At 50.3% G+C, this 15,133-nt stretch overlaps 5 protein-coding genes across 5 annotated transcripts; 1 reads left to right on the top strand and 4 right to left on the bottom strand.

Moving 5' to 3' along the window:
• Nucleotides 1-504: 504 nt before the first annotated feature.
• N7484_009928 (putative C2H2 finger domain protein) lies at nucleotides 505-1,919 on the bottom strand (the record flags this gene model as incomplete). Its single annotated transcript, XM_057120315.1, has 3 exons — nucleotides 505-1,251; nucleotides 1,304-1,689; nucleotides 1,757-1,919. The coding sequence occupies 3 exons, from the start codon at nucleotides 1,917-1,919 to the stop codon at nucleotides 505-507; spliced, it is 1,296 nt and encodes a 431-aa protein (XP_056969870.1).
• Nucleotides 1,920-2,621: 702 nt separating this feature from the next.
• N7484_009927 (uncharacterized protein) lies at nucleotides 2,622-5,099 on the bottom strand (the record flags this gene model as incomplete). The annotated part of the gene is made up of 1 exon (XM_057120314.1): nucleotides 2,622-5,099. One exon carries the CDS (start codon nucleotides 5,097-5,099, stop codon nucleotides 2,622-2,624), a length of 2,478 nt encoding a protein of 825 aa, XP_056969869.1.
• Nucleotides 5,100-7,134: 2,035 nt separating this feature from the next.
• N7484_009926 (carboxymuconolactone decarboxylase family protein) lies at nucleotides 7,135-7,689 on the bottom strand (the record flags this gene model as incomplete). The annotated part of the gene is made up of 1 exon (XM_057120313.1): nucleotides 7,135-7,689. One exon carries the CDS (start codon nucleotides 7,687-7,689, stop codon nucleotides 7,135-7,137), a length of 555 nt encoding a protein of 184 aa, XP_056969868.1.
• Nucleotides 7,690-9,467: 1,778 nt separating this feature from the next.
• N7484_009925 (Zn(II)2Cys6 transcription factor) lies at nucleotides 9,468-12,236 on the bottom strand (the record flags this gene model as incomplete). The annotated part of the gene is made up of 4 exons (XM_057120312.1): nucleotides 9,468-10,827; nucleotides 10,890-11,632; nucleotides 11,692-11,803; nucleotides 11,866-12,236. The coding sequence occupies 4 exons, from the start codon at nucleotides 12,234-12,236 to the stop codon at nucleotides 9,468-9,470; spliced, it is 2,586 nt and encodes an 861-aa protein (XP_056969867.1).
• Nucleotides 12,237-13,538: 1,302 nt separating this feature from the next.
• N7484_009924 (DUF5427 domain-containing protein MTC1) lies at nucleotides 13,539-15,118 on the top strand (the record flags this gene model as incomplete). The annotated part of the gene is made up of 2 exons (XM_057120311.1): nucleotides 13,539-14,079; nucleotides 14,142-15,118. 2 exons carry the CDS (start codon nucleotides 13,539-13,541, stop codon nucleotides 15,116-15,118), a joined length of 1,518 nt encoding a protein of 505 aa, XP_056969866.1.
• Between the last annotated feature and the right edge of the window lie 15 nt (nucleotides 15,119-15,133).

Genomic DNA, 15,133 nt, shown 5'->3' with positions numbered 1-15,133 from the left:
TTTCGTACTTTATGTAGATATTTGTACGACATTTTGAAATTGGTTCATTTCCTACCTGAAACGCTAAGGAGAAATAAAAGAAAAAACTTACATCCGAGTGCAATGGCATCGTCAAGCCTAAAAGGCAAAAATTGTGAAGCCCCTACAGCATGGAGCCATGAAGGAACAAGGGGAGGGAGAAACAGTCAGGGTAGGGACGTACAGTCAAATCCTTCATAGCCAACCCGCTAGGACGGACCCTGATTAGCGGGAAAGGCCTGTGAAGCGACAGGACTCACGGGAAGGATCATCAAACATATCGCGCTAGGGAAACACTTGTTTTTCCCTTGATTGGTTGGAAGGGGTGTTCGCCAGAACTACTGATGGATCAGGGCAGGTAACAGAAGAAAGCCAGCCTAATGGAAATGCTCATGTGTCGCTAGAGTATGTGTCGAACTTAGCTGGAATTCGTTGTCCGTCCCTTAAACATCATCATGTCTCATCGCGGGATCGAAATTGAGACGCCTAATGAGCCGGGTCGACCACTGTATCCTGATCGCGGATCGTTCCCGTAACCGTCGCATCGGGGATCTCGCCTAGTACTGTTTCCTGCTTGAATCGATCGCGCGAGAATGCGTAACGAGGGATTTCAGCCATCTTTTCTTCCGGGCTGATCATTTGATCCGAATAAATCATGCGTGTCTGTTTCGCTTTGTCCTTCTTACTGGGTTTCTCGGTTCCGTCTGCCGGTTTTTCGGTCACGTCGTTCGTGACGCCCGCACTATCGTTAACGGATGGGACTGGCGGGGTTGCCCGAGAAGCATCGCCATTGGAATATCCGGGCACCGGTGGCTGAGGAATCGGGTGGCCCATGTGCATCTGTTGCATCTGCTGTGCATTGACCGGCGGGGCGGCAAAGGCCGGGCGTTGTGGAAGACCGGAGGGAATTGGCAAGCTGCCAGAGCGAGGAGGGGTATTTTCAGTCGGTGTAGATTGTTGTGAGGGGTAAGCAGGAGAAGGAGCGCTATAACCAGGCGGGCCAGGAAACGGTTGAGGGGAGTATCCAGGCGCATTATAACCCATAGACCCAGGGCCTGGCTGTATGGTGGCAGGGGAAAAGGGTTGAAATCCTGGACTGGCGATCTGGTGATAGGGGGCAGCAGGAGGAGGGGCTCCATGCAGAGAATAAGGTTCAGGGTAGGTGTACTGCTGTGCAGGAATTTGTGTAGAAATGGGCGATGCGGCAGGCGCAGGTGCAATAGGGGATTGTCCCTAGGGTCATGTTAGTTCTGGCATCAATTCAGTCCAGTAAAGCGTAACTTACATAAGTGCCCGGTGTTGAAGCAGATGGGGTCAATCCAGCACCTACAGGGGTTGCTTCTCCACTGCTACCACCAGCAGCTCCATCTGCACGTTTCGCCCGATGTTCTGCCAATCGTTTCTTGAGGTCTGACACAGCTTCCAGCTTAGGTTTCTTGGTTGCTGGGCCACCTGCGGCACCTCCTGCAGGAGGGTTGCCTGTGGCCACTTGTCGCTCAACTTCGGCCTGTTGGAACTGAGTGGCCACACGCTGGTGGTGGGCCTGCAGAACATCTTCGGGGATTCCTTCCATGCCGAAAATCTCATAATCAAGACCTGCACGGTTGGGTAGCGCATTTTCGATTTCTGTGAGTTGTTCCTTGTGGACTTGGCTCATGTGCACCGACAATCCTGGATGACGTTACGTCACGTCAGTGTCGCGTTCACTTAAGAGCCTCTTGTAAGAATGTAAGCTTACCACCAGCGGTATTCAGTCGGCGACCACATCGCTCACACTTGAAGTGCTTGGCTTTTTGATGCAAGGTCAGAATCTTCAGGTCATCAAAGTCACGCTCACAGTAGTAGCACCAAGGGCGAGCTAGGAGTTCTTCCAATGAGGGACCACGTCTCTTCTTTCCCATTGTGACAACCTTTTCGTGCGAGAATAAGTATTCGAGAGAAAAATATTGAAAGAGAGAACGGAAGCTGAGACAATGCGAGATGAGGAGTGGTTAACGAAGACGTTGAGCTGAAGATGGAGCAAACTGCCCTTAGGCGGTCGGCAGTCACATTAGAATCTACACGTGACAGGTTCGGTGCCTTAGGCGATAATATTGTCAATATGCTCAATGCCCTATCATACACAGAAATCCAGTAGAATACACGCCTTGCTAGCTGCTGAGACCAGACCAGATCACAGACAAGCAGCTACCCATTAAAATGTACAGGTCCTTTTTGTGCTTTAAAACCCCAACCAGAACCCCGGAAACCCTTTCCAGAACGCCGACCCGCAAACTTCCCAGCATAAAATGACACAAACAAAGATGAAAAGAAAGACCAAGGTCATAGATATGTTATGTCTGAGGACGGAAGACACCTGCATCTGTCCAGTGAGATGTCATCGTGAGGCCAGTCCATTACCAAAGGCAGTAAAATGAAGATGGAATGTTGGAAGTTGAGACTGCTGCATGGATGTCTCTTGAGTGGATTAGGATGACTGCACTGCTACCACAGCAGGCGTGGACTTTGGTCATCTTGGTCTCTCCCACGTTACACACACAAGCAATCATTTAACCGTGTAAGTGAGAATATTGAAAGCCTTCGCCCTTCCTCAAGTGCCACAATCAAACAGCACGGCGATGGTGGTGATGATCATGCGGGCCAGGATGGGAACCAGGGTGTGGGCCGGGATGAGGGCCTGGATGAAGACCTGGATGAGGAGCTGAATGAGGGCCCGGGGGAGGACCCTGCATGTGACTCATGGCATAGGGGACATAGGGAAACGGTGCATATTGCGGGGGCAACTGCTGCCCTATCGGCACATTGGGTGGTGGTTGAGCGTAGGGATTAGGAGGCGCATACTGCGGCATCCCAAGCGGCGGTAGCGTAGGCCCAGGGCCCAAGTGACTTGTCATGGGGGGCCCAACCGGGGCCTTCGGGGCCAAGTTGCCGTTCGGGATGGGAGCCAAAGATGGAGACTTCCGGCGCCGGCCAGGAGCTCGAGGCAGAGCGTCTGACTTGATAGGGTCGTCTTGTCGGTCTGACTCTATTTGCGCCTTTGACCGTTTCGGATTGCGAATCCGACCCTCGCGGTTGAATCGTTCCCAATGATCCAGCATGGCCTTCGTGCGCTTGGGGTTCTTGGAGTTGGCGATCTTTAGTCGTCGGGCCTCCTCCATCTCTTCGGCTGTGGCATCTCGCTTCGTAGATGCATTGGCCTTCGGTGGTGGAGTTGCCTCTGGCATGGGAGAGATATTAGGCAGAGACGTAGGAGTCTCCTCCACTGAGTGTGCCTGGGTAGTCGAGCTCACAATACTCGCGCCCCGACGGCCGCGGCCGCGATAAGAGGTTGGGGAAGCAAATGCTGCAGACTGGGGGGCGTCGAGGGATGTGCGGGATGATGTAGTTCGGCCAGTTCCTCGGCCACGGCCACGGCCACGAGCCCGGGAACCGCCACGACCACGGGGGGCCGAGGTTGGAGCCTCGGGGGGTTGATAAGTATCGAGTGTGGTACGACGACCACCACGGCCCCGAGTTCGTCGCTTCACAGGGCGGGCGTCCTCTTCACTCTCCTCTGCGATTTCAGACTCATTCTGCGTGTCCTCAGCCTCCTCGACCTTGGCCGGCTCAGTATCCACAGCTTTACGCTTGCGCGTCACTTTCACCACCGGCTCTCGTCGGAGCTCCCATAGCTTGGGAACAAACTCCACGCCATCCCGCAGGAGGGGTGTCCAGCCATCGGGGTTGCGATCATCAGGGGCAACTTTTGTGGCCATTTTTCGAGCTTGCGCGGGGGTGGGGACAAACCCGCCTTGGACGAATGGGTTCTGGGGAACCCAGCTAACTGCATTGCTCAAGTTGTGACCAAAGAAATTGTGCTTGTACCCGTATAGCATTGATTCCTTCCGGTCCTCGAAGTCGCGTTCATGCTCGGCGACCCGGGCAAGCGGTTGCCCTGTTCGCTTTTTGTGACCGACGTTTTGCTCTCGCTTTGCATCGCTGGGAAGTGGGGCCCGGAAGTGTCGGTGGGTTCGAATGTAAAGTTTATCAAGAGCAATGTATTCATCCTGCCATGTCTTCATTGCGGCCGCAACAGCTTCAGTGGCTGCATATAGCTCATCGGGTGTAAGAAGCTCCGGCTTCCGAAGAGTTTCTATCAGTTCGTCGAATGAGCTGATTTCGAGGAACTGACCCTTGGAAACTTGTGAGTTTTTGTAAGGAACTGGTCGTGCCAGTGGCTCCAATGCATCCTTCTTCTTAGGTTTGTCGCCAAAGACGTGTTGCCAAGTAGCTTCAACTTTAGCCATATCTTGATCATAAGTATCTGAGAATATCTCAGGTTTATGGACGTTCCAAACTTTGGGTAGGCGATTCTTGATATCTGACTCTTGCCATGTAGCCAGACGTCGGCGGAAGTCCTCTGGAAATGCACCTCTGGGATTTGAGAGCCATTCAAGCGTATCCAGCTTTCCTTGGGCCTGGGGTGCAACTTGAAAGCTGACGCTGGAGGTTTTGGAGGTGTCGACCTCACTGTTATCACCGTTGACCGCAGACGCGAGGGGGGTTCCTTGCTCTTGTTCATTTCCTTCGCTAGGCTCCGCATCTTCAGCTTCTGCCAGCTCAGCCTGTTCCGTCATTTCCACGTCTTCGGCATCTTCAGCATCTTCAGCTTCATCAACGCCCTCGACGTCATCGCCCTCTTCAACTTGGTATGCATCTTCATTTTCTTCAAACTGAGACGCGTCGTTCAAGGTTTCTTCTTCATCCAGTTCAAGCTCATCGGCATCGACTCCATCCTCGCCATCTTCACCCTCCTCATATTCGAATGAGTGAGAATTCGGGTGGGTTGAAGCAATGTGAAAATTCAGCAAATCTTCCTCGGAGATCGAGTCATCTTCAGGAAGTTCCAACAGTTTCCCGCACCAGTCGCATTTTATTTTCCGCGCCACTAGCTCAGGAGACTGTGAAATTTGAGTAGAGGTGGACTGTGGACGGAATGGTTCAGAGAATTGACGGCGCAGCGGAGAATCTTGATCCTGGCTGTCACCCACGTCAGATGACGGGTTATCCATATCAAAATCGGCCCGCGGGATGGGGGCCATTTTGAGCAGATAGCAGAAATAGAAATTAGAAGTTCAGCAGTCCGAGAAAAAGAAAATAAGTGCCAGGCAGATTACACACGGAATTTACCCGTGAAGATCTAGGAATGTATGGCGCAGGTATCTGTATAGATGGGTTAGCCTGGTTTCGCTTGTGGTGCCAAGCCTCCAATAGAGTAATCGCAGCGCAATGCGGGAACCCTCCAGAACAGGGGAGGTATCGCGAGAGCAACGAATAAAACAGAAAAGTCGCGTCGCGAGAACAGTAAAAGTAATGTAGAATACCAGAGGGTACCATACGAAACTGACTTAAGCATATCATGGACACAGAAACAAGGGTAAAGAGTAGATGCAGACACGGTCGCGGCAAATTGTGTGGATCAGGATCTGACCCGGAAGTGTATTTGGCAGATACAGGGAAGAAAAAAAGGAAAATCGAAGGAAAAGAGCGCGCGCACGCGACAAGAACATACCATAAGGCAGAAGTCAAATCTAATGAGTTGAAATGACTTCCTTGATCCTGATCAGAAAGGAATTGACTGGGTGTGAGACCGGCAGACGGCGCTTGGTGGTGAGACCGGCTGCCAGGGATGTGTACTTGAATCGAAGGCTGGGCGGATAACGAGGCTTTTCACCTACGCGGCCACAACCCCCGAGACGAAAGAGAAAGTAAGAAAACACAGGAATCAAGTGACAGCCAAACAGGGATCCAGATATTGAAAACAAGCAATGCCGCGATGCAGTAGTGGTTGCAGGTCCAGGCGGTAGTAAAGAAGAAAAAAAAAAGATTCTCCGTGGGGAGAAGAAGGGGGGGAGAGAAATAAAAGATAGCGGGGGGATATAGAAGGAAAGTTACAGAGATCGAGACACAAGCTCGAATTAATTTAAACTCGCAGCACGATGAAGTAAAGCATGGGAAAGGAAACAGTGCAGAAGGCAAAGAAAAGAGATTGAGCGTGGTTTAGTTTGTAGTGACCATTACAACTTACCGGGTCCACTGTTCTTCTCCTCGACCAATCACACGCCAGCTATCTACTAGGCCACTTTACTGCAAGCCGCGACGTCAGATGAACTGAATATGGCCCCTGGTCAGGAAACTACTGGAATGTCCCAATAACAGTCAGATCAAAGCCTATTCATATCTAGCATAATATCCATACGTCTATTGTGACCTTGTCGCCGCGAGCGCTGGACCGGGCTTTTTCGGCTCCACGGAAAAAAGGATTTTTAGCTACCATAGTAGATCGGCACCATGCTCTAAGAGGGATCACTCGGGTCCTTCAAGCATTTTATTTACCTATAGATTACTTGCTTCAAGGTATCGCCAATCGGAGCAAATTTTTTTTACGAGATTCCTTCTTCTGACGTGGTACCCCTTCCGCCGCAACGGTTTTTCAACACTACCCTATCACTACCTCGAGCAATAGATTCTAAGCAAACGAATGAGACACTTTGGAGAGAAATGCATACATAAAAAAACAAAAGAAATTAAAAAAGGTAGAGTTACTGCTGAACTGAGTCGGTTTCGTGCCTGTTTTCTCTAAATCCCTTTGTTAGCCCCTTAACCCGATCGTCGCGTGTCTCAACTGAGCACAGACCGCCAATATAGGATGTCCATTTTTGGCGACCACACATCACATTCATGACTTTCTATCCCATTTAATATTGCCAATCAAAATCAGATGCTACTTCCCTCACGTTAACACATTTTATACAACATGTGCTTCTTAGCTTCACAGCTACGTAGATGCATTCTATCGACCGGCACTTATAACCTTGGAACCTTGGGAGACGTTAGCGTAACGGTTATGTACAGTACTTCAGGTCAGACAGCACAGACCTCGGAGGTGCCTAGTATGAAATCAGAAATTCTAAAGGAAACATTGGAATATCTTTGACAACCAGGTAGATATACAAATATTGGCTTTCCGATTGTTAGGGGTATAGAAAACTTTTGGGAGAAATCAGCTCCTGCATTCGGAAGTGGACCCCCGAGGTAGGCACAATATACATCCAGAAAGTATTTTCCCTTGTGTTCTTAGTTCTTCTCACCAACATCCAACGCGACCAGAAACCGACTAACACAATTGTAAGCCGCAACAGTCGCCGTAATCTCAACAACCTCCTGATCATTAAAAATCCCCTTCAATTCCCCGAACACTCCATCCGATACAGTGACAGTCTTCGTCATAGCATCCGTATATCTCAAAACGGCCCTCTGCTCCTCACTCAATAAGCTCAATGAAACCTCATCTGAGAAATCCGCCTGTGCATCTCCAACCAATTCTAGCGCTTCTTGGCTCAGTCCACCTTGTTGCAGCAATGGTGCATGTTGCTCCCATTCAAATAAGGCGCCATTGACAACCGCAACGCGGCAGATGGCTAGTTCGCGGACCACGGTCGATAGACTTGTTCGGGTGCGAATAGCACCGATAAATGAATTCCAGCCTTCTGTTACCGGAAAGGAGTGAAGGAGTGCGAGGTCGAGGGGCAGGAGGGGGTTTGGGGCTCGGCGGGCTTGGACGCTTGCTAGGATTCTGGCTTCGTCGTCGGTGGTGGTGGGTGGTGGATCGGGAACGTAGGGGAGACGCATGATGGATAATGTGTGGCTAGATGTGATCTGATATCATGTTAGATTGAGATTCTGATTGTTCAAAGTAGCTCAAGTAGTAGATTGGATTAAGGGATCTTGAACAAGAAACCGGTGGAGCTCACCTATGCAATTTGGGGGGAAATACACTTTCAATTTCGACGATGAATTACTGAAGCCCAGAAAATATTTCCAAGTTGCAGTTGTTTGCGCGTATAACGTGGAAGCAAGATGGCGCCTATTTATGCTTGATGTTATCGCCAACCCCGCGTGGTCCCGCTGCGGGATCGGGCCCGATAAGTTGTACTGCCGCGGGAGTCGGATGCATGGCTGCGTTCCGCTCCCGTCCACTTGGTCACACTGTGTATCAAGGAAGCTGAGTTATATCTGGGTAGAATCTGTTTATTTAATGATTATTTCAGCGCTATAGTACCCAATCGCGATCTAGGATCGACCGTTCAGCTTATGAGTAACCCGTTAGCAGTAGCGTGATGTACTGTGTAGGTCACGGTAGGTGGGGTCGCCACGCGGGTGCCAAATGGAGGGATTCATACCTGAGATACAAAATTAATTTGAATTGACACATCTTGTGTCTCTGCCTTAGTTTAGACGTGAATACTTGGAGAATATCGCCGATGCCACATATTGCCCTGAAAGGGAAGTCCCTTAAGGCTGAAGACCGAGAGGCGAGTAGATCCATTAGTCATCATCCTGTTACCCGAGGTCTCCACTTCGATCTATACACTATCGCAAGGTACCCGTTCTGATATCAATCGTGTTTTCTGTCACCAATTTCCAAAACAAAAATAATGGACAATGAACAACAAAAATAAACATATCCAAATAGTCTTACCCGGTGGTTACAATATCTGGAGAACCGACGACTCAAATTCTGTCAGAGCTCTGAAGTATACGGCTATCAAACACTGTTCAAAAGGTGATCACGTTGACAGCCTTTTGGGTAACGGATCGACCCTGAATGGCATCATCATTTTGTTGTAGTGCTTTGTGTGGTTAGTCGATCTTGGCATGCGTGATCTTGCAGTTGTTATGATGTTTTTCGTGATTGGTCGATTCTGAATATCAAGTTTTATCCTAGGTGAGATGGAGTGATCCTGGAGCATCTCAGGGCCCCACCCAATGGGGATATATGTCGTCATCTTTTTCTGTTCCTCTTGCTCTTCTTTCTTTAGTCCCAACCTTCCATCTCTTCCAAGTTCCAGCATCCACCATGCATTCCCCGTACCTTTATCACTGCACATTGCATACACCAATACAATTATCTATCACACTAATCCATGTCTATCTTCCTCTTTGACCTAATGACCAAACACTGGTCAATAAACTTATCGAGCTGGCCTTGAAGAGTTCCTAAGATATATTTTTCAAAACAAAGGAGACAAGCCATTGAATTGGCGTTGAAAGGAAATTCTGGAACTAGTGGAACACAACTAGAAATGTTGATATTGCCTTATATACTTATGGATAATACAATGTTGCCACTACTCTATTCACAACTTGAGAACCCAGACTTGAAAATGAGACTTACCTATTTGTGCTTGATCAAAACTCATTAATACCAAAAATTATTCGTTTCTCATGCTATTGCCAACTGTAGAGATTATGAATTTTTTTGATAGATGCAATGCCTTTTATCCTGAAATGCTGATACGCTAAGCGGTGCAGTCGACCACGATATCATTTTTCGATCGGGCCCGGTCATGCTGAAAAAGGAGAACGCCATGAAAAAAGGGATATCAAGACTCGCTCCGGCGTTAGTCTTAGTTTTTGGTTTCTTCCTCCGACGAAGGAAAGAAGGACCTGATAAATTCTCCGCTGAGAGGGTCGTATGGAAAGTAGGAATCATCAGTCATATCAGTATTCCCATGTACCGAGGACATGAGATCTGGTGTTGGGTAGTTGAAAGAGCTCGGGAAGGTGTCTCCGTCGGGGATGGGGTGAGAACCGAATAGATGAAGGTCTTCTGTTGGTAGAGTAAAAAAGTCGCCGGAAGGAACATTATGGCTTGAATCGGTTTGGAAGGATGGTGTGGTCTCTGTCGTCGTACGTTCCTGCTCTGGTTGACCTGGGAGGTCATCGGTATTGTATTTCATGCCGCCGGCTAAGTTTCGGAAGCTGGAGTCACAAATCTGCCAAGCACGTCGCGAACCGATGCTGTGCTCGGACATGGCGAAGAACCAGCGGATGGACTTCTTTGTCAACGAGACGTACTTCTGTTCCTCCTCTGGGTTGTGGACGCACCCAAATGATAGTTCGAGGAGGAAGACCGTGGCAGATTGCATGAGGTATCGGAGTACGCACCACCAGGGGCAGACTTGATACAACTGGACAACGTCGGGCTTGTCTGGGATCAAGTCTAGCATCCCGTTGGCCGATTCCAAGGCGATCAACGCCATCGTGTGGCTGAATGTTTGCGGTGCGTTCTGTTGTCGTGCGTCACGTCGACAGAGACATGGTCGACCCAAAGTAATCCTGGCGCTGTAATAATGAAATGCTAAAAACAATTTACAGCGAAGATGATCCGGGCTACCGTCAGTCTCTTCTTGTGTAAAGTCGAGAGAGGCGGGCAAACTCGATTTCCATAAATCGATGCGAAATCTCAGATCATCGAGTCGGCTTTCGATATCCGACCACGGAAGCATCACTGCAGTTGTCGTGTAAACTTTATTGAGTATCTCCTGTGTAACGACCGTCAAATCACTGTAGTAAAGATAACAGAGTCCGAAGTTGACGGGCAAGTTCTTCAGCCACGATTGGTCGCGTAATCGAGTTTTGTGCGTGTCGTCTTTGCTGCCGGTCGGACGGATCCATGAGCTCGCCATCACATTGCCAACCAATGCATCTCGTAGGGTCGGGTTGTTCAAAACCTCGGCAGCTGCCGGGTTCTCTTGTAATTGTTCTTCTTCGAAAGGGAGCGGTAACGGGGTGGCGTATCCTCCGTCAAGACTATAGATGGACCGGCCAGTCATAATGCCTAACATATGCTCGAAACTGTATAAACACCACCATACCCGGTAGCGGGCCTCTTTGGTGATGCTGGGGGTTTTGGTGCTCGTGATTCTGAGGTTGATGCCGAGAGTGATTGCCGACCGTATGGCCAAAGCAGATATTCTCCATGCTCTATACGGATTATATTGATTAATTTGAGTCGCTTCAAATGTTCTGTGGTAAAGGACACACACCTGTTGATCTGGTCTGATGCCAGTAGGTAGAATGCAATCAGTCCTTCGACTTGGACTTGTTGAAGATCGGGATGACTGAACAGAACGTCGCTGTTCATGCTGAGAAGTCTGGCTCGAGTGAGATATACCAAGTGATCGTTATCCTCGCCACGCCACGCTGCATTGGTGAGGTGTGCATGTTTGGCGCCAATCGCAAAAATTATATTTAGCACGGCGAGCCATTTGTCGCCGGGTCGGACAGGGTCGGGTTGAGAGGAGGTGTCGAGAAAAGCTTGATACTGTCCACGGAAAAGTTGTTTGCTGAGAATGGGAAAGAAGGGGTGTGTCTTTTGAAAATAATCGTCAAAGAGTCGGTCGGCTAATTGTCGAGGGGGCATGGCGTACAGCTGAACTGGTTCGGGGACGGAGATATCCAGGTCGTCGAGATGATAGTTCAGAGCATGGAGGGAAAAGGCTTCCTTTTCTTCGTCGTCAGTTGGATTCGTTTCTAAGGTACCGGGATTCCCTCGCGCTCGTTGCTCTGCTTCCCTCTGAACGCGTTGCATCCAGGAGATTTCCGAGCTTTTGCCCATCACACCCGTTGCGCGGGTGTCTTCCGACCGATTGGGATCCTCCTCTAATCGGTCAATGGCCTCCAGAGACCCGATTGATGAAAGGGGAGATGGTTCGTCAGGTTCGATCTCATTCTGGGGAGTAGGCATCAAGAATTGATTTCGTTCTCGACGATCCCCTTTGAGGCCATACTGTGACAGCATTAGTCCCGTGCTAGGAGTTCTAAAGTAGAGAAATAAGAAAAACCCACCTTTTCCAATAAGCTTAGGACCCAATCCGCCGTTCGAGACTCGGCGCTCGCTCGTAAATCCTCCAGAAAGTTCTCATAGTCTTGCACTTCTGCAGAAAGCCTGTCGAGTTCCCTATAATTTTAAATTAGTTCCATTGTTTAGCCTATATTTATTGATAATCATGGAGTCCACACTTTTTCATTTTATCTCTCCATCCCACAGGATACTGACATTGAACCCGCAGCTCGCGACATTGTCGACATACTGGGGTGTCACCACTGCATTTTGTTTTTCGTTGTCTACACGACTCGCAAGCCCGTGGGACTCTGCGGTTGTAACGAGGGGTATAACCCGTACTCTGACGGGGGATTGCAACTTTTGAACTAGAGTTCCCTGAGTTTCCCAACGATGGTGTTGACTTGGTGACCCGTGTTGATCTGGTTTCCACAATTAGAGGGCGTTTGGAGATTGTAGGGGCACTATGTCGCTCTGGTTGATTCCCAGGCTCATCATTTTGAGCGGTTAACCCATCCGGGTTGAATTGTTTGGGATGTTTCCCGGTCATGACAGTGTAAAGGTAGAATTATAGGACTAAATTGAGCTACTTGGTTGTTGACTTCGACATATATAGAATTCCAGTGCGGCCCTGTCAAACTTCGGCATGAGTTGCCACCAATGACAGGCCGGCGTTGGATGGAGTGCAGGTGGGTCCTTTGTGCCTCAAGAACGAGGATACGATCGATTGAGGGGATCCGCGGATACTTCTCCCAGCTTCAGGAACACAGCGGAACAGGATGGATTCGCTACACGTCCAATGAGAAATATGTAGATTGACTTTGGGTCTAGACTGACGATTCGGCGCGTATGTCTATGAAGTAAGCATCCGAGGATAGGGGAGAGTCATCCACGAGACATCATGCAAGGGAGACTTATGTACTCATCATTGGTTGATTTTTCCGGAAAAGATTTGAGCCTATAATGTCATAGACCGTAGGTTAATGTGAGTTTTAAGCCTCGGATGCGCCAGCTATGTAATCACGCATAAAAAAGTGCGCGAATGAATTTCCCCAGCTTTCCGGCGGCACACGCTACCACGGAAGCCAGCAATCTAAATTTGATTGGAATGCATGCGGAATGAACTAGAAGGTTGTACCCAAATCTTTATATTCACCTAACTGTCGGGTATCCGGCCCTTCAAGCTCATGATTGGCGGGATCTACTATGTCTTATCCAGGTCTTGACCTGATTGGCGGGTTATACTAAGCAGCTCTAGGGCTATCGATGAAACAAAGATTTTTGGGGAGAGAAAATGGAGACATGATCATCGTCTGGGTATGAGAACCATAGTGTCGGGTCAGTATGAGTAATCCTTGGGCTGGTGATACCAGAATTCTGCCATGACGGATGGGCGCGCCGCCCACTAACATCACCCTCACCGCCACTGCCATTGGCTGGTATGCCACCCGATAGGACGATACTCAAGTTTCGTGTTTTTACTTAATAGACTAGGGTTACCCTAGTTGTTTCTGTTGCACCAGTTGACGTCTAGGGCTGACGATGTTGCTGTACATTCTGTGGCGCCAAACCCTAGAAGGTTCTATGGTATACCGTTCATAGCCGCCGGAATATACAGCCACCACAGACATCCTTAAAATTACGAAACGGCCTACAGACATATCTGAGCATATCTCGAGTGAAGGTTGTGAATCATGTGGCTTAAAAATGGGCCCATCATCTGTGCAGCCACTATGTCAGTGAAGGCGGAAGGTGAGTCGTGGTCTTGGCACAGTGACTCCACACCCTTCGGGAGCTCCCACCAGTGTCGTCACCTCTCCTGAACCACCACTTCAGGGCCCAAACAGACACCATGCCTCCGAAGGGTGCAAAACCCACCAATGATGAGCTTTTGGCTCAGTTCGACCTCGATAATCTAGGCGTTGACCAGCCCAAATCTGCCAAGCCTACAGCCCCCGCCGACAACGCCAAGTCACAGGAAGACGTCCTTGCTGAGCTCGACAACCTTTCTATCCAGCGACCCAGCAGTGGTCCGGGTACGCCACGCCTATCTGCAGATAAGCCACGGTCATCAACACGGTCGCCTCGCCCCAGCGCGACCATCGAGCGGACCGAAGAGAAGGCCCCTCGTCAGTCAGAGGAGACCAGTCGTTCGTCTCACACGGGATTGAAGCAGGAGCCGAAGGTAGACGAAAACACTGCACCGCAACCGCAACATGAGAAGGAACAACCACAGCAGGAGCAGGGTGGTGGATGGTGGGGAGGAATTTTTGCAACGGCCAGCGCGGCTATGAAGCAGGCTGAAGCTGCTGTGAAGGAAATCCAAAACAACGAGGAAGCACAGCGCTGGGCCCAACAAGTAAAGGGCAATGTTGGTGCTCTTCGCGACTTCGGTATGTGATTAATGTTAACTAGGTCTCCGTTTTTGTTCACTATTGACCCGGCCCTCCTGCAGGTGGCGAGATTCGCAACATGGCTATCCCGACCTTCACAAACCTCATCCACACCCTCGCCCCTCCCATCTCATCGCATGAACGTCTTCAGATCCATGTGACTCACGACTTTTCCGGATACCCGGGCGTTGACCCACTTGTATACGCCGTGTTCTCACGAGTCATGGCCCAAGTCGAGGGTGGAGACCTTCTCGTCATCCAGCGGGGCCAAGAGTCCGCCCCGAAGCGCAGTCTCGATGTTGGTGGCTATATCTCCAGTGCTGGCTGGAACGACGGGCCTTGGTGGCGGACCGTGATGCCTGGTAACCCACGCACCATCAACGCCGTTCCTGGAACTATCGAGGGGTCCAAGCTGGCGCGCGCCAGCGCCGAAGGCTATGCGACGGAGTACTTCTCGACCCGGGGTGGCATTGAGGGGGCAGCCAAGCAGGCCAGTGAGGTACTGAGCGAGTCAAACCCGGTCCGCAGCAGTGATATCTTCCTCGCTATCCAGGCTATTCGTCAGTCTGTGTCGGCGGACCTCTTCCAGGCTGGTGCTTCAGGGGAGAAGGAGACTGCCTCTGGTGCCGTCGAGCTTCCGGAAGCTGACGAGGAGATCTCCTTCGCGCTATATCTCCATGACCCTGTGCACGGCATTGCTTTCCACACCATCTCTCAGCCCATTCCTGCCAAGTGGATTGAGTGGCTTGATGCGTCTGCACCGGCTGCCGAAAACCTCGATGGTGAGGATGCGCAGGTGGCGCACGCTGAAGTGCCCGAAGCTATTGCCGAGATCATCGAGAGCGGTGGTGTCGACCCTCGCGAGTGGGTTGCGGAGTGGATCGAGGAGACTCTTTCGCTGGCGGCTGGAGTCGTTGCGCAACGCTACGTGGCTCGCCGCATGGGCGTTGGTGAGGGTGGCGTTGGAAAGGGCAAGATGCGTGCGGAGCAGGCATCCACTGTTGAGAGCGGCGCTGGTGAAGTTGCTCGTGCAATCTAGGATCTTCCATTGCGT

Source organism: Penicillium longicatenatum (genome assembly GCF_028827895.1).
Source record: "Penicillium longicatenatum strain IBT 33135 chromosome Unknown contig_6_segment0_segment0, whole genome shotgun sequence".
In the NCBI taxonomy this organism is placed as follows: domain Eukaryota; kingdom Fungi; phylum Ascomycota; class Eurotiomycetes; order Eurotiales; family Aspergillaceae; genus Penicillium; species Penicillium longicatenatum.
Note: the sequence above shows the minus strand (reverse complement) of the source record. Positions and strands in the feature narration are given on the sequence as shown.